At 47.3% G+C, this 18,641-nt stretch overlaps 7 protein-coding genes across 8 annotated transcripts; 4 read left to right on the top strand and 3 right to left on the bottom strand.

Annotated features, from left to right (window-relative positions):
- Window positions 1-142: 142 nt before the first annotated feature.
- LOC132264523 (tubulin beta chain-like) lies at window positions 143-8,955 on the bottom strand. 2 transcript variants are annotated; one of them, XM_059764759.1, is made up of 2 exons: window positions 8,946-8,955; window positions 143-1,674 (listed from the first exon to the last, which is right to left on the bottom strand). In XM_059764759.1, the coding sequence occupies exon 2, from the start codon at window positions 1,670-1,672 to the stop codon at window positions 314-316; it is 1,359 nt and encodes a 452-aa protein (XP_059620742.1). In that variant the 5' UTR covers window positions 1,673-1,674; window positions 8,946-8,955; the 3' UTR covers window positions 143-313. The 2 variants fall into 2 exon arrangements, with proteins under 2 accessions (XP_059620742.1, XP_059620741.1); XM_059764758.1 differs by lacking the exon at window positions 8,946-8,955 and having other exon boundaries at window positions 143-1,692.
- On the top strand, window positions 5,865-8,018 carry LOC132264515 (RING finger protein nhl-1-like). Its single transcript, XM_059764750.1, has 4 exons — window positions 5,865-6,182; window positions 6,299-6,499; window positions 6,587-7,720; window positions 7,780-8,018. The coding sequence occupies exons 1-4, from the start codon at window positions 5,865-5,867 to the stop codon at window positions 7,927-7,929; spliced, it is 1,803 nt and encodes a 600-aa protein (XP_059620733.1). The 3' UTR covers window positions 7,930-8,018.
- Window positions 8,168-9,121, top strand: LOC132264524 (18S rRNA aminocarboxypropyltransferase-like). Its single transcript, XM_059764760.1, has 2 exons — window positions 8,168-8,510; window positions 8,571-9,121. The coding sequence occupies exons 1-2, from the start codon at window positions 8,209-8,211 to the stop codon at window positions 9,034-9,036; spliced, it is 768 nt and encodes a 255-aa protein (XP_059620743.1). The 5' UTR covers window positions 8,168-8,208; the 3' UTR covers window positions 9,037-9,121.
- LOC132264525 (UPF0545 protein C22orf39 homolog) lies at window positions 9,114-9,780 on the top strand. Its single transcript, XM_059764761.1, has 2 exons — window positions 9,114-9,288; window positions 9,346-9,780. The coding sequence occupies exons 1-2, from the start codon at window positions 9,211-9,213 to the stop codon at window positions 9,736-9,738; spliced, it is 471 nt and encodes a 156-aa protein (XP_059620744.1). The 5' UTR covers window positions 9,114-9,210; the 3' UTR covers window positions 9,739-9,780.
- Window positions 9,781-9,813: 33 nt separating this feature from the next.
- Window positions 9,814-11,551, bottom strand: LOC132264522 (nucleosomal histone kinase 1-like). Its single transcript, XM_059764757.1, has 3 exons — window positions 11,143-11,551; window positions 10,886-11,082; window positions 9,814-10,821 (listed from the first exon to the last, which is right to left on the bottom strand). Exons 1-3 carry the CDS (start codon window positions 11,513-11,515, stop codon window positions 9,826-9,828), a joined length of 1,566 nt encoding a protein of 521 aa, XP_059620740.1. The 5' UTR covers window positions 11,516-11,551; the 3' UTR covers window positions 9,814-9,825.
- Window positions 11,552-11,814: 263 nt separating this feature from the next.
- On the bottom strand, window positions 11,815-12,529 carry LOC132264510 (mediator of RNA polymerase II transcription subunit 22-like). The gene is made up of 3 exons (XM_059764746.1): window positions 12,293-12,529; window positions 12,128-12,229; window positions 11,815-12,057 (listed from the first exon to the last, which is right to left on the bottom strand). The coding sequence occupies exons 1-3, from the start codon at window positions 12,393-12,395 to the stop codon at window positions 11,840-11,842; spliced, it is 423 nt and encodes a 140-aa protein (XP_059620729.1). The 5' UTR covers window positions 12,396-12,529; the 3' UTR covers window positions 11,815-11,839.
- A 124-nt stretch (window positions 12,530-12,653) lies between these two features.
- On the top strand, window positions 12,654-16,488 carry LOC132264509 (endoplasmic reticulum chaperone BiP). Its single transcript, XM_059764744.1, has 3 exons — window positions 12,654-12,847; window positions 13,393-13,540; window positions 14,234-16,488. The coding sequence occupies exons 2-3, from the start codon at window positions 13,416-13,418 to the stop codon at window positions 16,077-16,079; spliced, it is 1,971 nt and encodes a 656-aa protein (XP_059620727.1). The 5' UTR covers window positions 12,654-12,847; window positions 13,393-13,415; the 3' UTR covers window positions 16,080-16,488.
- The last annotated feature ends 2,153 nt before the right edge of the window (window positions 16,489-18,641 follow it).

Genomic DNA, 18,641 nt, shown 5'->3' with positions numbered 1-18,641 from the left:
TCTGGTTGAGATCATTGAACTCCAACGGACGCGCCAAGGGGGAGAAAATCTGCCTCAAGTCTGTCTGATAAGAATTTTATCCGTTTTATTGTAATCTAATCGAGGCTTTTCCATCTCAAGAAGTGACTTAAAAACCGTAGCTTTTTCAGAGTAGAAAAAAAATTACCAATATATTTCAACTCTTCCTCAAATCTCCACTGAATTGACCATGATATTTCCCCCTTTGGTGAGTTGAAAGCAAAAGTGTGAGATTTATTTGCATATGAAATGCGACAGAACGAAGAATTTGTAGGTCAGGATGATGTGTCAATGATTAATTTTCGGTTTTAACGAAAGTCTCCTCCTCTTCCTCCTCCTCGCCGCCCTCGAAGTCCTGATCCTGCATTCCCGCTTCCTGGTACTGCTGATACTCGCTGATGAGATCATTCATGTTGTTCTCCGCCTCGGAGAACTCCATCTCGTCCATTCCCTCGCCCATGTACCAGTGCAGGAAGGCCTTGCGCCTGAACATGGACGTGAACTGCTCGGACACGCGCCGGAAGATCTCCTGGATGGCCGTGGTGTTGCCGATGAACGTGGCGCACAGCTTCAGGCCACGCGGCGGAATGTCACACACCGCCGTCTTGCAGTTGTTGGGGATCCACTCCACGAAGTAGCTGCTGTTCTTGTTCTGGATGTTCAGCATCTGCTCGTCCACTTCCTTCATGCTCATCCGCCCACGGAAGATCGCCGCCACGGTGAGATAGCGTCCGTGGCGCGGATCACACGCCGTCATCATGTTCTTGGCGTCGAACATCTGCTGCGTGAGCTCAGGAATCGTGATGGCGCGGAATTGCTGATCTCCACGCGCTGTCAGCGGCGCAAATCCCGGCACGAAGAAGTGCAGGCGCGGAAAGGGCACCATATTCACGGCCAACTTCCGCAGATCGGCATTCAGCTGGCCGGGAAATCGCAGGCACGTCGTGATGCCGGACATCGTCATCGAGACCAGATGATTGAGATCGCTGTACGTCGGCGTCTGCAGCTTCAGCGTGCGGAAGCAGATGTCGTACAGCGCCTCGTTGTCCATGCAGAATGTCTCGTCGGTGTTCTCCACCAGCTGATGGATGCTCAGCGTGGTGTTGTACGGCTCCACGACGGTGTCAGAGACCTTCGGCGACGGCACCACGGAGAAGGTGTTCATGATCCTGTCCGGATACTCCTCGCGGATCTTCGAGATGAGCAGCGTGCCCATGCCAGAGCCCGTGCCGCCGCCCAGGGAGTGCGTCAGCTGGAAGCCCTGCAGGCAGTCGCACGCCTCCGCCTCGCGACGCACCACGTCCAGCACCGAGTCCGCCAGCTCGGCGCCCTCGGTGTAGTGGCCCTTGGCCCAGTTGTTGCCCGCGCCGGACTGCCCGAAGATGAAGTTGTCCGGCCGGAAGAGGCCGCCGAAGGCGCAGCTGCGCACGGAGTCCATCGTGCCGGGCTCCAAGTCCACCATCACGGCGCGCGGCACGTAATTCCCACTCGTGGACTCGTTGTAGTACACATTCAGCCGCTCCTGCTGCAGATCCGTGTCGCCCGCGAACTTCCCGTCCGCCAGAATCCCGTGCTCATCCGAAATCACCTCCCAGAACTTCACACCAATCTGATTGCCACACTGGCCAGCTTGAAGATGCAGAATTTCCCTCATTTCTCCAGAGTTTTTTTTCCACAGAACAAAAAATCAGCGTGAAAATTCACCGAACAGATGCTTTTGCGTCTCACTGGCTACTCAGATTCGCTATGCTAAATTCCAGAAAAGCGTCCAGAGACCGGAGAAACTCAACTTTCCTATTGACTCACAAAGGAAACCACTTTTTGCGGACAATGAGGAAACCGAGAACGGGTTTCAACGGCCAAGAATGGCGAGAAAGCGCTCAGAAGATTCTATACTGCACATCTCGGGAAGACGTGGGAAACTTTCGCGCCAGAATTGATGCTCGATGGATTTCTAGTTTAAATGCTGGGCGCCAGTGGCGCTAATTCTCATCCTTGACGGGATCAAGGAGGAGATATTCTTGCTAGAAATGGTATACAGTCAACAAAGCACTTTTCAGAAGGCAATTGCACAGATTTAAGCCTCTAGAATCATATTTTGCAGGTCAATTTCTGCATCTTCTCATCAAACTGTGCTTCGATCAGAGAAAATATGCATAATAGCAAATTCTTGGCTGAAAGTGGCACAACTGAAGAATCAATTCCAACGAAACCGAGAAGGAAGATGAGCTCTCAATCTAGCGTGAAATCAACTCTGCCGCCGCGGAAGATGATTCTGTGCAAACGTGACGACAAAACGGCGAGAATGCCATTGATCAGTGACTCAGAGATGCATCAGGTGCTCAAGAGATGAATTTATGGCCGAGGAGGAAGACTTACGTTCCGGTTTTTGATGATATCCCAGACACTAATGAGTCTAGTGATTGAGATTAAGAAGAAAATGAAATTTTGACGAAGGAGAAGAAGGAAAAAAGCTGTAGAAGCGAAATTTCTGGGTCGCACAATTGCATTGACAAAGTGTTGCGGATGTGCGCATTACAAATTCGTATCACAATTAGCTTAAAGTGATTATTGGTGGATTTTATTGGATATCTATTGGCATACTGGAGAGTTAGGTACCTTTTTTATGGCCACACGAAGAAAACACACACAGAATGCGCACGACGGCGACATCATAACGGAAAAAGCGTGGCTGTTGTGCAGAATTTTGTGTGTCAATTCCCCAGAATATTCAATTGACCCACCTTGACGCTGGATGCACCGACAGAGACGTTTTTATGGCATCGCGTCCGCGAGCGAGAGAGGAAGTTGTGCAACAAGTTCAAGGTTGCAGCCATTTATTTGCCAGCGCATTGCATGAGATAACAAGACGGCGCGAGGGCGAGAAACTCGGCAGACTGATGGAGCTTCGAAAGCACATTAAAGAGATGTGTGAGAATAAAGACAAATTGACGTGATTTAAGAAGCTGTTAAAATCAATCTCTGTCAAGGGGGAGATAATATGTCTGAAATCTGGGTTCTTCTGTCTCAAGAACAGGCTTAAGTCCCTCAAATGCTTGAATTTCCGATTTCTGGACAGACTTCAAGACCTTGAAGCAAATCAAAAAGAGGATTCGCAACAAAACACAGCTCAAAACTTTTCCGTTTAATCGTAAAATGCATGGAAAGTCACGAAAATTTCATTATTTACATACGAAAAGGTATTTTGAGGTTATGATCGGCCCGAAAACTGTTTTCTATGTTTGCGTATGATTATTTAAGTGTAAAATCTCACTTCTTATTATAAGATTGTCGAAGATGTGAGCAGAAATAGTTATTTACTTATTTAGTTCCACTACAATTAGTCGCATAACCTAGAAAAACATTGGAACTCATTTTCTTTTGCAGAATTGCCGGAAGGAATTCAAGAAAGTGCTCTAATTTGTGAAGAATGCTTCTCAAGCACAAATATAACAAATATTTCAACACTTCCTCACTTCCGTTTAACTTTAAACCACTTCAGAGCCATATTATCTCCCCCTTGATGGCTGCACAGGTTTCCAAGAGGCGGAAGAAAAAGGCGAAAAGGGCAAGAATGATGTGATCATAACGAGTTTATGGCATCGCGAGTTGTGCTGCAATCGTCTGAGTGTCTCTGAGTGGGTTCATTTCGACAAGGAGTGCTTGAGAAACAGAGAGAATTTGTCCCAATTCTTCATCGTCTGCAAGTCTGTGATTTTCCCTACTTTTAGATAGAAGTCGCGCGATCTTCATCAATGAATTATATTGATGATGACACTTATTCTCAACTTTCATTGGTTTTATTTGAATATTGAGACACCGTTGATAAATCTGGGTCAGAACACGCTTTTTTTTTCTTCTCCTCGCCAAGCGCACGCAATGTTGTCAGACAAGAAAAGGAGAGAGAAGTTGTCCAAGAATTTCGATTATAATCACCTGTTTTCCGATTATTCCACTTTGTCATCTGGTGTGACTTAGAAAACATCTGAATTTCTTTCAAATTCACGTGCAGATGAAGAAAAACAGGTGATAAATTTAATGAATCTCATTATTTAGAACATTCACAAATGATTGATCTTCGAGTGTGAGAAGAAAAAATCTAGATCATTTGCAGGAAAAAAAAGGCAAATTATGAGACAATTCTATGATTTTATATATAGTGAAGAAAATATTACAGTAATTTTCAAAGTGACCTGCAATGAAGTTACACTGAAACTATTATATCGTCTCAGCACGTTTTGTGATTTATGAATAAAAAGGGAAATTAGATTGACTTTTCACTTGACAAGAAGCTCACCGAGCGCGATTAGCAATTTCTCTCCACGGGCATATTTAATAGGAGCCAATAAAGTCTGAAGTGTCTGAAGATTATCACCTGTGGGTGGCAGAAAAAGCGCGCCCCACGCCGTGATTTACTGACTATGCACTACTTAAACAGCAATAACGATCAATTTTCTCTAAACATCTCTCTTTCTGCCACCGACAAGAAGAGTCTTGATCGTCTTGATTAATTGTGTGTGAATTGGTCGCGGATTTATGATCTGTAGCATATTTGGAATGAGACCGTTGCGAGCTGTGGATCATCGGACAAATCCTTCGGCTCTGGGACAGGATTTGTCGACTCTTCACAGCGCCATTCTTGGGGATTAATTGCTGCGCCATCAATTAAGCACGAGAGCAAAAAGTATTACAGAGTTTCTCAGCAAGAAACCCTAGATTTGCTTTTACGTAACTATGTCATGATCTCATGAGACTTGAGGAAAAGATCGTCCGCAACAGGTTGTCGCGCTGCAAAAGGTGATCGCAATTGATCATATTGGCTATATTTATGCACTTGACATCCAACAATGTGTGCCATTAAAATTTTTGCCCCAGCAATCGTGACTAAAATGCTCAATTGACGAGCAGAAACAATGGATAGATATTATCACGTCCGTGAATTGAATCAAATTCGTACGATCGCCACTTTTGTTATTTGACACATTTCGCCCAAATCGCGCGCGCGCGCGATCGTGAGGATCAATGATCTTTCTTTGGGGGGGTTTTTCGCTTACTTCTAATAATTAGAAGAGGCAATTTAATCCTTGAGATTTCAGCTCTAAACTGCTGCCTTATCACTTCTTTATCATTCTTGCACACTCAAGCACACTTTTCCATAATCACCCTTCGCGCCACAAACTCACACGATCCAACTTTTGCGCGCAAAAGACTTCCGCGGACTCGCGATGGTGTTCCAGCGACAGTCGATATTGAACTGCACGGAGAGAGAAAATTGCCATGGATGCCTCTTGGCGCTGAAGAAGTTGACCAAGATCGACGTCATCGGGCTGATCGCACGACGTCTTCCCCACCCTGAACAGTCTGAACCAGCCAAATGATCGCGATATTCTCATCGCGCACACAAAAAGCCACTTCGCGCGCTCAATAACTCTGGCAAAACACCAATTCCGGCTAATTGGATTGCCAGATGAAATGATCGATAAGAGTGTGATAAGATTCAATTGTTGGGCAATTGCACGGCCACTTCCTCGTCAGTCGATGCTTTGGCGAGCAAGAAGTGCGCTGAATTGTGTAGATTTCTTCATTCAATCCCTTCAGACTGTCTTACATTCTATTGCATTTACAGCTGTTGTGACTTCTTCGGTCATAAAATCCGGTAAGACATAAACTCCGATCATCTTTATTGATCTGTATCAATTATTGCCAAATATTCAAGACGAAATCCGAGGCGTGAATGAGTGAATTTTTATGTCCTCTTGCGGATTGATTCCTTGGGCTTTCTAAGCTTCTCATTCCGTCTTTCCTGTATTTTCTGCTTCCAAGCCAAGTCAGGAGAAAGCCGGGAAATGAGCCAGAGAAATCCTCCGGTTGTGCTGCGCAGCAAGAGCATGAGATTCGAGAATCGCGGATCACTGGCGCCCATTGAGGATCTCGTGCAGTGTGGCATTTGCTTCGATCGCCTGCAGAATCCCAAAATGCTGGCGTGTCAGCACACATTCTGCCACAACTGCCTCGAGGCGATCTGCAGCGGCGGCAGCAGAAGAGAGTGTCCAACTTGCAGGATGACTTTCACAGCCAATCCCGGCGATCTTCCCACCAATCTCTACATCTGTTCGCTGCTGAAGCTCCTCGGAAATGCCTCCCTATCGCCAGTCACTCAAGTGGTATGGAATTCCCAGTAAAGTGTGCCTCTTCGACTTATCACTGATGGACAATATAATGAGAGTGATAAGAAGCAGGGTGACGCTTTTTGACGCTGATTTCTGTGTGCTTTCTTCAGCAGGAAGATCGCTGCGTGAGGTGCGAAATGGTGCCAAATGCCGCCCATGATTGCTTCAGGGATTGCAGCCACTGTCGCCAGAAGTTCTGCCAGATCTGCTGGACGGCGCACATGGGCGATCTCAGCAATCAGCTCAGCAACCTGGCGGATCAGCTGAAGAGCGCCGAAGAATGTCTAACGCACAAGTTGGATGGCATAAAGGTCAGTTAGACAATGCGCTATTAAAATCTGGCACAGCGAGAGAGAAAGAGAGAATTTGAATGAATCCATTGAATTTTTGATTTTTAGGATCGCATGGAGCAGCTGAGGAGCCACGTGAGTCAGTTCGTGGACAGACAGATCCAGGAACTGCGGAGAAAAGAAGCGCTGGTGCTCGAGAGTGCGGAACAGATGATCGGCGAAGCCACAACCAAAAGCCAGACAATTGTGGATGCAATTGAGAGCACAAAGAGAGATTTGAGTGGGAAAATCCATCAGGAGACGAGCACATACTTTCTCCAGATGCACAAGAGAGTCTCCGGCATCCTTCAAGACGTGTCCAAGTGTGACGACACGCGGATGATGTTCAACGAGGAGGAGTTCAGGATTGAGTTGAACACTCCTGAAGGTGGCGAAGAAACCGAAGAGGATTCGCCAGAGCAGGAAGACAGTAATCCGCTGGAGGACAAGGTCAGCCTGGTGAAGTACATCATGTCGCGGGATCTGAAGGCCAAGCTGTTCTGGGGCAAGTGTCCACGGCCGCTGGGCGTCTTCCTGGCGCCCTGGGTGGATGAGATCATCGGCGAGCAGCTGCTGTACATCGCCGGATCGGACAGCAAGATCATCTTCGCGATTGAGCGCAAGAAGGGACGCATCATCCACAGGATCTTCCACGAGGACATGATCTATCCGCACAGCATCGCTCTGTCCAGTGATTCCCAGGAGATCTTCGTGTCTGACAAGTGGAAGCACTGCATCTTCGTCTTCTCGCGCCACGGCGATTTGCAGCGCGTGATTGGGGCGAAAGGTGATCTCGAGGGATGCTTGAGATCGCCCGAAGGAATCGCTCTCGGTCCTGAAAACACCATCTTCGTGTGCGACACGGGAAATGATCGCGTGCAGTGCCTGAACAGGATCACAGGACAGATGATCCTGCAGTTTGGACAGGTGAAGAAGACACAGATGATTGCTTCTGCGCTCCAGAACACCATCTCCAAGCTGGCCGACCTGCAATCGCCCACAGCACTCGCTCTGCACGGAAGCAACATCGTCGTCCTGGACAGTGGACACTGCAGAGTGAAGATCTTCAACGGATTGGGCGAGAAAGTGAGTGAATTCGGGAAGATGGGCACGCAGAAGGGACAATTCAAGTATCCCGAAGTCCTCACGATCGGACCGCATGGATTCATCTTCCTGGGCGACAGTGGAAATGCCAGAGTTCAGGTAATTTTACTGTAATTTGCTGGCTTTTCAGCAAGACTCATAAAGTGATTCTCTTCAAGATCTTCACCAAGGATGGACGCCTGATCAAAACGATCGGAGGACGAGGATCTTCCCGCCTCTTCAAGTGGGTGTCCGGAATCCACGTCACTCCAGACTTGGAGGTCATCGTGAGTGACTACAAGAACCATTCCGTGCAGATTTTCCAGTGAAAAGTGCAGAATTCTTTTCAGCCGCGCTTTTACCTCTGATTTATCAATTGTATTTATCAAATAAAGCATTTATTTGACTAAAAAGAAGTGTATCTTAGCAAATTCAATAAGAAAACTACACCTTTTTCTCACATGAAAAAATTCATTTCCTGATTTTGGGCGGGAAAATTTGCTCAGCTGTTTTTGACACGCCGTGACGTCAGCGATAAATTGTAAACAAATTGAGGTTTTTGCAGTAAATTCTTCGTCACGCGTTTTCAGTGAGTATTTCGCAACAAAATGAAGAAGAACCAGCGAAAGATGACCAAGGAGTTCCGGAAGATGAAGGTTCGCTGTCCGGACAAGCAAAGCAAGGCGGAAAACTCCGCTGAAACTGCATCAGAACTGCACGAAGATTCGGATGAATCTTCCGCTGGTTCTGGCAGTGATTCCACATCCGAGAGTTCTGGTGGAGAGGATTTGGGCTCTCCGCCCACCTTCAAAGTGGCCATGTGGGATCTAAATCACTGCGATCCCAGGAAGTGTTCCGGACGGAAGCTCGCCAGGCACAGATTGATCAGGAATCTCAAGCTTGGCCAGAGGTTTGTGTCTTCGAGAATCGACAGCAAGAATTGACTTGCGCTAACGTGAGTCTTTCTCAGGTTTCCCGGACTCGTTCTCACGCCCATGGGCACGAAAACCGTGAGTCCGGAGGATCGTGAAATTGTGCAGAACGCCGGAATCGCCGTTGTCGACTGTTCCTGGGCGAAACTCGACCAGACGCCCTTCGGCAAGATGAAGTCTCCGCATCCGCGTCTGCTGCCCTTCTTCGTGGCGGCGAATCCCATCAATTACGGGAAGCCCTGCCAGCTGAGCTGCGTGGAAGCCATCGCGGCCACGATGTTCATCACGGGTTTCAAGGCGGAAGCCAACTGGTACTTGAGCAAATTCAGCTGGGGACACTCCTTCGTCTCCCTGAACGCCGAGCTGCTGGAGAAGTACGAGAAGTGCACAACAGCGGCGGAAATTGTGGCTGCCCAGAATGACTATCTTGAGAATGCGCAGAAAGAACAGGCACAGAAGGCGCCGGATTGGCCAGTTGTGGCATCTTCGGATTCTGAGGAGTGAAAGTGTGTCTTGTTTGCCTGTTTTTACACTTAAATATACATGCAATTATAGTGGAAATCGCGGCTTTTTCTCCTTGGCTAAATATGAGGTTAGGACGTTTTGTTTTGTTTTTGGTCAGGAGGAAAATCCCAGTGCGTGGGAATTTCGCCTTTTCCTGGGCTTTTCACACTGAAAATGTCTGGCAACGAACAATCCAGCACCTTCTCCAGTCAGCTCAGTGATGAAAGAGTTCGAGATAATCTCATGTGGGCGGTAAATTGGCTTTTTTCCAGTCAATCCCGACACTTTCTAACCTCACTCTTCTTCCAGAGTCGTCCCTGCTTCCTGTATAAGCACGAGTTCAGCGATTGCAAGAGCTACAAGGCGCGATTCAATCAGTACTTCATCTACGGCGAGTCCATAGATTGCTCACAGTGGGGAAAGGATTACGAGGATTGCCTGAAGTATGAGGAGAAGGATGATTTGGCTGCCGCTCGGCGACTTCTGGACAGCGAGGCTGAGCGGAGGCAGAAGAGGATGGAGGCTCACAAAGCCAATGATGTGTGGAAGAAGAGATCAACTCCACCAACAGACTGGAACGCTCCACTGCCAGAATGGTTCACGAAGACCAACGAGAACACATTTCTCGCCCTGAAATCCAAGGAACTGCAGGATGGCGTCGAGACACCGGCGAAAGAGAGCTCCTTCTGCTCTGTAATGTAGCCGGGAATGCCGGGAATTGACAAAGACAGCTTTCTAGTGTAACTTCAATGAGGGAATTTAGTGAAAAAGTCGTGAAAATGCAGGAATTTAAGCGTCTTTCTGGATTGACACCAGAGTCTTTCCCGGTCGCTTCGCCTTTGTCGCCCGCTTGCGCGGACTCGCGTCCTGGGAATCAGCGATGCACTCGTCATCGCTGGCGGGTTTGGGCGTGGAAACTATCGCTCTGGGACTCTTCCGCGTGGCGACAGACTTCGGCTTGCGCTGCACATTCACCACAACGTCCGCATCCAGGCTGATGTCCAGCTCCAGATTCACCTTGTACAGCTTCTTCGTCTTCCCCGTGGCCTTGGTGACTTCCGTCTTGGCTTTCGCAGCGTCAATTTTCCTCTTGGGCGACGGCGAAGGCGCAACAGCCGGACTTTTCTCTCTCTTCACGCGTAGCTTCTTCTCCGGCGAGACGGAATCTGAGTCTCTGGGACGCTTGGGAGATCTCTTGGCGGCATTGATGGCCTCCTTCTTGGCCTTCTTCAGCGGCAGCGATACAGCGGCAAACTCCAAGTCGCCCGAATTCGTCTTTCCCAACGTCTTGAGCGCCTTCGCGAACATCTGCCGACACTTGTCATAATCCGGCGCCTCGTCGTGCTTCAGATCTCGCACGTGCTGCAGGAACTCCTCGAGAGGACGCGGATAATCGCCGGCAAAGAGATCCTTGAGTGACTTTCGTACATCCTTCATGAACTTCTCCTTCGCTTCCTGCACTTTTGTCGGCACTTTGAGCGTCTCTGGCGCCTCCCAGGGCAGCTTCGAGGCGCACCACTGCACGAGGTTATAGCCCAGAATCTCCAGGTCTCCGCGCCTGGTCTGGACGCCCAGATGCGCGTCCCGCGACGTGTATTCAATCGTGCCGTTGTGCATCTGCTTCGGGTCCGGCTTGAAGTCCTTCGTGGTGAAGTGCGTGGCCAGACCGAAGTCCACCAGGTACGCCTGGGCGCCGCCGCCCTTGCCGAAGCCCAGCAGGATGTTGGCGCCCTTGAGATCGCCGTGAATGTACGTTGCCTCGTGAATGTACTCCAGAACGTCGATCTGCAGGGGAAGAACGATTGTTTGGTTAGAGTTTCTGTCGCCTTCCGGACACACGGGGACTCACCATCTGGATGGCCAGCCGGTAGACGGTGTGCAGTGGAATCTGGCGGCCGTTGTTGATGAAGATCTTCCAAATATCACTGCCATAGCGCGGCATCACGACGAATCTGTGCTTTTCGCCCTGCAACTCGTGCGATCCTCTGCCCAGGAGATACGGCATGCCGAGATTCTTCAGCTTCCTGGCCTTCTTGAACGCCTCAACTGGAAAACAAGCCTGGTCAGTCACCCCGCCACGCGTGAGCCCCCCAAATTCCCACTCACTGTCGGCAGTCTTGGTGTTCCGGATGTAGAAGTGCATCTCGACGAACAGCGGCCCATTTTCGTACGGTTCAATCTTCAGCACGCTCTGGTAGTCGTCGGTGCTGCGGGGCGCCTTCTCCGCCTCGCAGCAGGAGTAGATGTCCCCGAAGCCGCCGCTGCCGATCGCCGGGCCGACGAGCCAATCCTTCTTCTCCAGATCGCGCAGCACGCTGCCCAGCGTCAGCTTCACCGACTTGCTGTAGCCGTTGGCCTTCTTCCGGGGCCGCGCCGGAGCCTTCGCTTTCCCCTTCGATGCCATTTGCCGGAGCGTCCGTGAAGAACCCTTCGTTATTTCGCGCACTTCCCTGAACAGCCAAACACTGCTGCCAACCATGCAAACCCGACAGCGCCAAAGGGCGAAATGTCGCCAGACGAGCGACGGAAATGTCCAAGAGTGTCTTTGGAGGAGTGGAAAATGACTTTATTGAAGGATTGAAGCAAATTTCCTGCATTTTCTGTTTTGTATTTGAATGAATTGAGTGAAATACCCTGAATTCTTGCTTTCTAAATGCGATTTTCACTTCGATTCAGCTTCATTTTTTCTCAGTACATCTGCAGACTAATTCATATCCCAGCCACTCGTGGCGCTGCACGAGCAAACATTCCAGAAAATAAACAAATGTTTTTTCAGGCTAAAACAAGTGCATTTCTGCGAAAATCACTTATAAACGCTCGTATAATATTCCTCCTCGAGGTCATAGAGATCAGCCGCCATGTCGTCTCGCAGGTTCATCAGCTTCTTGTCGCAATCCGCTTGTGTGGAGCGATAGAATTGGGAATTTGTGGTGATCGCCTCGTTGACTGAGTGGAAATCATTAAGAATCAAATACTGCTTGATATCCGAGACCAATTTCATGAGACTCTCGCCCGCGCGCACTGAAACAGAGCCAAAAAAGCACAGAGAGAAATGAGTCATTCTTATGATGCAATTTTCTCTGTTAATCACCAATATTTGCCGCCCGGACTTGCATCTCATATGTGTCCTGCTCGCATTGGGTGATCTTCGAGAGTTGACTATCATTTTCACCCTTGGCAAGCTTCAGTATCTCTGCAAAATGTTTACATGAGTGTGTTTTGAGCGTGTTTGTTTACATTTGCGCCACGCGCCAACCTTCAAAGTTCTCCTGCATGCTCTTCACGTCATCCTTCAGGCGCGTGTTGTAGGACTTCAGCAGGGCCTCCTTGGAGTTCGGCAGGTTGCGCTGCGTGCCCATGACCCCAAATGTGCCCCGTGTGATGCAACAGCGGTGAAAATTTCAGGGCCGGAGAAGCGATGTTGTGTGAACTTTCACAATTTCACCCAAATGTGACGCGATATATCGGTGAATGTCAGTGTAGTTCCAGACACACACCCATGTGGCGCTGTGTCGGCCAAATTCGCGTGGACCAATCAAATGCACACAACAATTCTGACGTCGACCAATGAAATAAATCCACGCTTTGATATCAGCGCCTCAAATTGAGGTGCGAACAGTAGAGGAACGTTAGTTTTTCAGTGAACATTGCGAAGAGTGGAAGGAATTTGTTGCAATTATTTGCCAGTTTCGGTGTGAATTCTGTGAATTTCCTGTGCAAACGCTGTGCGTAGACACTCTTGGACATCCCCTTGTGGATTAATTGTGGTGAAATTGTTGAAAATCCGCTGATTATTCGCTTGAAAAGCGAGGTAAGTTTTTTTTTGGGGTGTTGCAATGTGGCCGGCATTCTTGGGTTTTCCCATGAAATTCGGGTTTTTCACGCAAAATACGCCTCTTCCTGGCTGTGAGAGTCCTTTTGGGGTGTCTTGGGGGCCCAATGGGGCGTGCTGTGTGGGTGGAAAGGGGGTAATTTGGGGGCAAAGTGATGAGAACGTTCCAGACTACGTCATCAAAAAAAAGTGGTGGCGAAAATGAGGCCAACGTGTCGCATTGAGAGTGCGAAATTCCCAAGAATTCAGAAGATTCTCAGAATTCATTCACTTTTCTCCATTTTGCGGGCTGAAACGATCATTTGGGTGGCAAATTCTCGGGATTTCCCCGCCCGCGAAGTGCCTGGAAAGTGGCTGGAAAGCGCGGGCAGGTGGTCAGAGGAGGCTCTGGAATGCGCACGAGAGCCAGGAAGTGAAGATATAACGGTGAAATTAACCGCTTCGTCATCAGAATTGCTCGTCACGTCTCGTGACCTATTTTTGCACTCCACTGACTTTTCCCCCCTCTTTTCCCGCCCTTCCAGGCTGTGCAGAAGACGAGCTGAAGATGAGAATACTGCGATTGCTGGCCGTGGTGGCCTTCGTCGGCCTGGCGCTGGCGGAGGACAAGAAGGAGAAGGACAAGGACATCGGAACCGTCGTGGGCATTGACTTGGGCACAACGTATTCATGGTGAGTTTTCCAGCCTCTTTTCCTTCTTCTCTCTGTGTTTGTGTCCATAGAACGACTAGAACTGTCAAGGCAAGAAAATGCGTGGCCGTCTCAAGATTGGACTACATTGAAGGCGTATTTCTATTCCATGGCGACTCTTTTGCACTTCCGTTGAATTGTCGTAAATTTAAGAGAAATATACAAAACGCCCACGATTTTACACTAAAGTTTTCCTATTTTTTGGGTGTAAATTTGACAAGTGTTTTTTCCACGCCTACCAAGATTTTCCCGCGATCTTGACGTGGAAAATTGACAACATAACCTCTAAAATGAGAGTTTTTGCCTTTTCAGGGGGGAATTGAGGAAAATAACCAACATTTGAGGGTGAATTTGTGTTAAAAGAGTACAAAAAAAACACCTTTCAATAGTAATAATGGTTATTTTGTGAATTCTTCACTTGATTTCATACGTTATTTATTGAAAAATTGACTGAAATATTGCTTAATTAATAGTTAAATTGAAAATATTGGTTTCTATCAGTCGATTTTAGAACATTTTAAAAGAATTCAATTGATTTCAATTCACTTCATTTCAATTTTGTGGATTTTCTGTAAAATTGGGAGACTTTTAGTGGAATTTCGTTGCGGGAAATTCTCTGTTTGTCTGCTGAAACTGCTTTACTAACCATTTCTCTCGCTCTCTTTCTCGCTCTAGTGTTGGCGTTTACAAGAACGGTCGCGTGGAGATCATCGCCAATGACCAGGGAAATCGCATCACGCCGTCTTATGTGGCTTTCACGGCTGAAGGTGAGCGTCTGATTGGCGACGCGGCCAAGAATCAGCTGACGACGAATCCTGAGAACACTGTGTTCGACGCCAAGCGTCTGATTGGGCGTGAGTGGAGTGACACGACGGTGCAGCACGACGTGAAGTTCTTCCCCTTCAAGGTGATCGAGAAGAACAGCAAGCCGCACATTCAGGTGGCCACGGGATCGGGCAGCAAAGTGTTCGCGCCGGAGGAGATCAGCGCCATGGTGTTGGGCAAGATGAAGGAGACGGCTGAGGCGTATCTGGGCAAGAAGGTCACGCACGCCGTGGTCACAGTGCCGGCATACTTCAATGACGCTCAGCGTCAGGCGACGAAGGACGCTGGCGTGATTGCCGGGCTGAATGTGATGAGAATCATCAATGAACCCACGGCGGCGGCAATTGCTTATGGGCTGGACAAGAAGGATGGCGAGAAGAATGTGCTGGTGTTCGATTTGGGCGGCGGAACCTTCGATGTCTCCCTGCTGACCATCGACAATGGTGTGTTTGAAGTAGTGGCGACGAATGGTGACACGCATTTGGGTGGCGAAGACTTTGATCAGCGCGTCATGGATCACTTCATCAAGCTGTACAAGAAGAAGAAGGGCAAGGACATCCGCAAGGACAATCGCGCCGTGCAGAAGCTGCGTCGTGAGGTGGAGAAGGCAAAGCGTGCACTGTCGGGAAGTCATCAAGTGAGAATTGAGATTGAATCGTTCTTCGAGGGTGAAGATTTCTCTGAGACGCTGACGCGTGCGAAGTTTGAGGAGTTGAACATGGATTTGTTCAGATCGACAATGAAGCCGGTGCAGAAGGTGTTGGACGATTCGGACATGAGCAAGAAGGATGTGGATGAGATTGTGCTGGTCGGAGGATCGACGCGCATCCCGAAGGTGCAGCAGCTGGTGAAGGAGTACTTTGGTGGCAAGGAACCGTCGCGTGGCATCAATCCCGATGAGGCTGTGGCTTATGGCGCTGCCGTGCAGGCTGGCGTGCTGTCTGGTGAGCAAGACACCGATGCCATTGTCCTGCTGGACGTGAATCCACTCACGATGGGCATTGAGACTGTTGGTGGCGTGATGACGAAGTTGATTCCGCGCAACACAGTGATTCCCACGAAGAAATCGCAGATCTTCTCCACGGCGTCCGATAATCAGCACACAGTGACGATTCAGGTGTACGAAGGCGAGCGTCCCATGACGAAGGACAATCACTTGCTGGGCAAATTCGATCTCACGGGCATTCCGCCGGCGCCGCGTGGCATTCCGCAGATTGAGGTGTCCTTTGAGATTGACGCCAACGGCATTCTGCAGGTCACGGCGGAGGACAAGGGCACGGGCAATTCGGAGAAGATTGTCATCACGAATGATCAGAATCGTCTGACGCCGGAGGACATTGAGAGGATGATCAAGGATGCGGAGAAGTTTGCCGATGAGGATAAGAAGCTGAAGGAGCGCGTTGAGGCGCGAAATGAGCTGGAAAGCTACGCGTACAGTTTGAAGAATCAACTGGGCGACAAGGAGAAGCTGGGCGCCAAGGTGTCGGAGGAGGAGAAGAGCACGATGGAGGAGGCGATTGATGCCAAGATCAAGTGGCTGGAGGACAATCAGGATGCGGATTCGGAGGAGTTCCGCAAGCAGAAGAAGGAACTTGAGGATGTCGTGCAGCCAATCATTGCGAAACTCTATCAAGGACAGGGCGGCGTTCCGCCCACGGACGGCGGAGATGAGGATGATCTCAAGGATGAACTGTAGGCATAAAGAGAGGGAGTTATAAGGATTTAACAACTAATTTAGGGAGAGAAAAGCTGAGTGAAAACATGAGGTAATTTATAATGTCCAAAAGTAGGAGAATTTCGCGGATATAAAATTGATCACAGCTATTATTTATTGTAAAAAAACAGAATATCTCTTTGAAATTTTTAATTCACCGTCAAGTTCAGTGTTTTCACAGGAGTGTCCTGGATGAAGGACATTCAGGAGGAAACTCAGATACAATTTCCGTTGGTATTTTCTTTCAAACACACCTGAAGAAGAAAAGAAAAAGAACAGATAGAAAAGGAGGAAATATAAGTTAATTGACTGATTGTGTGCGTGTGATTTATTAAGATTATGTAGCGAATGTATGAAGAGAATTTTATAAATAAAATAGAGAAAACTTAAATGGAATTTTTCCCTCCATGAGAAGTGGAAGCATGGCAAATGTCACCAACTCTGGTCTGGACAATTGAGTGTCTTCGCGACTGGAAGCTTTTTGGCGGTGAAATTTCCACTCTGTGAAAGTGTTTCAAGAGAATTTCAATGTAATTAAAGTGCAAGTTTTGAAGGAAATTTCATAATTTATATTTAATGAAAAAGTGCTGAGGAAAATTGATGAATTTGTATCATTAAAATTCCACTAGAGAAAATGTTGAAGGATTCTTCACTGGATAAGAGAGAATCGATGTGATTTAGCGAGTCACTTTGGTGACATCACAAGTTCTTCAGCGTGCGACAAGGGGGAGATATTGTGGCACGAATTATTTAATTGATCAATGAGGTTAAACATAACCTCAAAAATATATGTTGAGAAGCTTCAGAGTCAATTTCAGAGCTTAAAAATCACTGTTTTCTGTATATTTCGAGTCAATTATAGATTATTATATCTTAATTTTCCATATAAAAGGCTTTCAAAGGGATAAATAAGGATTCCTATACATTTGTTTGAGGTTATGTTTGGAAAATATACGACAAAGAATGATTTTAACCACTTAAACCTGATTTTTATGATAATTTGAGACTGAATTATGCTCAAACACTTCATAAAATAACCAAATTCAGCACATTTGTAGTAGAATTTCATGGAATTTCTTTTTTTTAACCTCATTTTAGGAGAAAAATAGTTAAAATCGACAATCTAAGCACTAATTAGTCCACATAAGTTCTATTTTTCCCTTGAAATTGTGTTCAAACAGAGAATTAGAACGCAATTCGTGTCAATTCAATGCAAATACAAGCAATTTGGAAAACTCAATTGAAAAAGGATTATTAAGGATATATTTATAATGATTTGTTTGAGGTTATGGCTGAAAAAGCAACTATATGCAATAAATTTGTGGAAATGGAAGAATATTCCTGTCTTTGGGCGCATTATCTCCCCCTTGGCGTGTAATTTCGAAGGCAGGACACACACAGGATGTTCAAGCTCACGCGCAATTCATGCAGTTTGTCCGGCTGTGGAAATTTGCTCCTTCTGCAGCTGAAAGACACACATTTTCCCACTCGTGCCGGAAAATCCAGATAATGAACAAATCGTGTGTCTCCTGAGGAAAAGGGAGCCGAAGGATGAAGTGCGTCATTCGCTGTGTCATCTTGGCCGATTCTCTTTGAGTATGCCTCGCGGCGACAGTGAAAATTCCCAGAGCCTTTTGAAAGCTCGCGCGCCGCGGCTTTAGTTTTTGGTGGAGAAAAAGTTTTTGGCGGTTCATCTTGGGCGAAGAAAGAGGAGAAATTTATTTTCTCCTCTCCAAATTAGTCGATTCAATTAAAATTTGCCACCCTCAAGGATATGTCAAGGGAAAAGTTTGCGCAAAGTGAGCTTTTGTGGCACACTCACTTCCGCCTCGTCCTTTTTATTCTTCCTTCTTCTTCACCATGTGGGAAAAGTATGTGTCGCCTATTTTTGGGCGGGAGAATTTAATATTTTTCGTCTCTTTTTCCTTGGAAGAAAAATAATTTTGTCGTAAACAATTCAGTGAAAATATTTCGCCAAGTGAGGAGGAGGCGGAAAAGCGCACACACACAATGTGTAATATATAATATTGGAAAAGTTTTCAAATTACTGAAATTTTTGTACTTTTATAGGGTGAAGTACATATGTATATTTGGCACAAAAGACTCTCTCTCTCCCGACGAATGGAGATTGTGTGGCATTCGCTTTGGCATCGATTGCACTAAACGCTGCTCTCCAGTGAGGAATGCTTCTGAAGAACACTGAGCAAAAAGCTCCCCAAACTAACCTCACCGCACATTTCATTGCGCCCCAAACGAGGAAAACCGAAAGCGTCTCGCCGAGATTCAATGGACAATTGCAATTTTGAATTTCACCCATTTTTTTCGCCCATCTCTTGAGGAAGTTTCCGCATTTTATGAGCTTTTATCCTTGGTTGAATGTGGAAAATGATGGATATTTTTCCAATTACGCTCAATGACTTTGTTTTGAGCACTGCGACTTCGCCAAAACTTGTACTTCCGCCAAGGGGGAGATAATATAGTCAGAAGTGGTGTACAGATTAGCAGAAGTCTTGAGAAATGATTAAAGATTTATTATTCCCATTA

Source organism: Phlebotomus argentipes, unplaced genomic scaffold, assembly GCF_947086385.1.
Source record: "Phlebotomus argentipes unplaced genomic scaffold, Phlebotomus argentipes genome assembly contig_27, whole genome shotgun sequence".
Taxonomy (NCBI): domain Eukaryota; kingdom Metazoa; phylum Arthropoda; class Insecta; order Diptera; family Psychodidae; genus Phlebotomus; species Phlebotomus argentipes.
Note: the sequence above shows the minus strand (reverse complement) of the source record. Positions and strands in the feature narration are given on the sequence as shown.

Coding starts and splice junctions, on each gene's coding strand:
- LOC132264510 (XM_059764746.1), bottom strand. CDS start 12,395: ATGGGCACGCAGCGCAACCTGCCGAACTCCAAGGAGGCCCTGCTGAAG. Junction 12,230..12,292: donor CATGCAGGAGAACTTTGAAG/GTTGGCGCGTGG, acceptor AACATTTTGCAG/AGATACTGAAGCTTGCCAAG. Junction 12,058..12,127: donor AGTCCGGGCGGCAAATATTG/GTGATTAACAGA, acceptor GCTCTGTTTCAG/TGCGCGCGGGCGAGAGTCTC.
- LOC132264509 (XM_059764744.1), top strand. CDS start 13,416: ATGAGAATACTGCGATTGCTGGCCGTGGTGGCCTTCGTCGGCCTGGCG. Junction 13,541..14,233: donor TTGGGCACAACGTATTCATG/GTGAGTTTTCCA, acceptor TTCTCGCTCTAG/TGTTGGCGTTTACAAGAACG.
- LOC132264524 (XM_059764760.1), top strand. CDS start 8,209: ATGAAGAAGAACCAGCGAAAGATGACCAAGGAGTTCCGGAAGATGAAG. Junction 8,511..8,570: donor AATCTCAAGCTTGGCCAGAG/GTTTGTGTCTTC, acceptor AGTCTTTCTCAG/GTTTCCCGGACTCGTTCTCA.
- LOC132264523 (XM_059764759.1), bottom strand. CDS start 1,672: ATGAGGGAAATTCTGCATCTTCAAGCTGGCCAGTGTGGCAATCAGATT.
- LOC132264515 (XM_059764750.1), top strand. CDS start 5,865: ATGAGCCAGAGAAATCCTCCGGTTGTGCTGCGCAGCAAGAGCATGAGA. Junction 6,183..6,298: donor TATCGCCAGTCACTCAAGTG/GTATGGAATTCC, acceptor TGCTTTCTTCAG/CAGGAAGATCGCTGCGTGAG. Junction 6,500..6,586: donor ACAAGTTGGATGGCATAAAG/GTCAGTTAGACA, acceptor TTTGATTTTTAG/GATCGCATGGAGCAGCTGAG.
- LOC132264522 (XM_059764757.1), bottom strand. CDS start 11,515: ATGGTTGGCAGCAGTGTTTGGCTGTTCAGGGAAGTGCGCGAAATAACG. Junction 11,083..11,142: donor GAACACCAAGACTGCCGACA/GTGAGTGGGAAT, acceptor CTTGTTTTCCAG/TTGAGGCGTTCAAGAAGGCC. Junction 10,822..10,885: donor ACCGGCTGGCCATCCAGATG/GTGAGTCCCCGT, acceptor CTTCCCCTGCAG/ATCGACGTTCTGGAGTACAT.
- LOC132264525 (XM_059764761.1), top strand. CDS start 9,211: ATGTCTGGCAACGAACAATCCAGCACCTTCTCCAGTCAGCTCAGTGAT. Junction 9,289..9,345: donor GAGATAATCTCATGTGGGCG/GTAAATTGGCTT, acceptor CTCTTCTTCCAG/AGTCGTCCCTGCTTCCTGTA.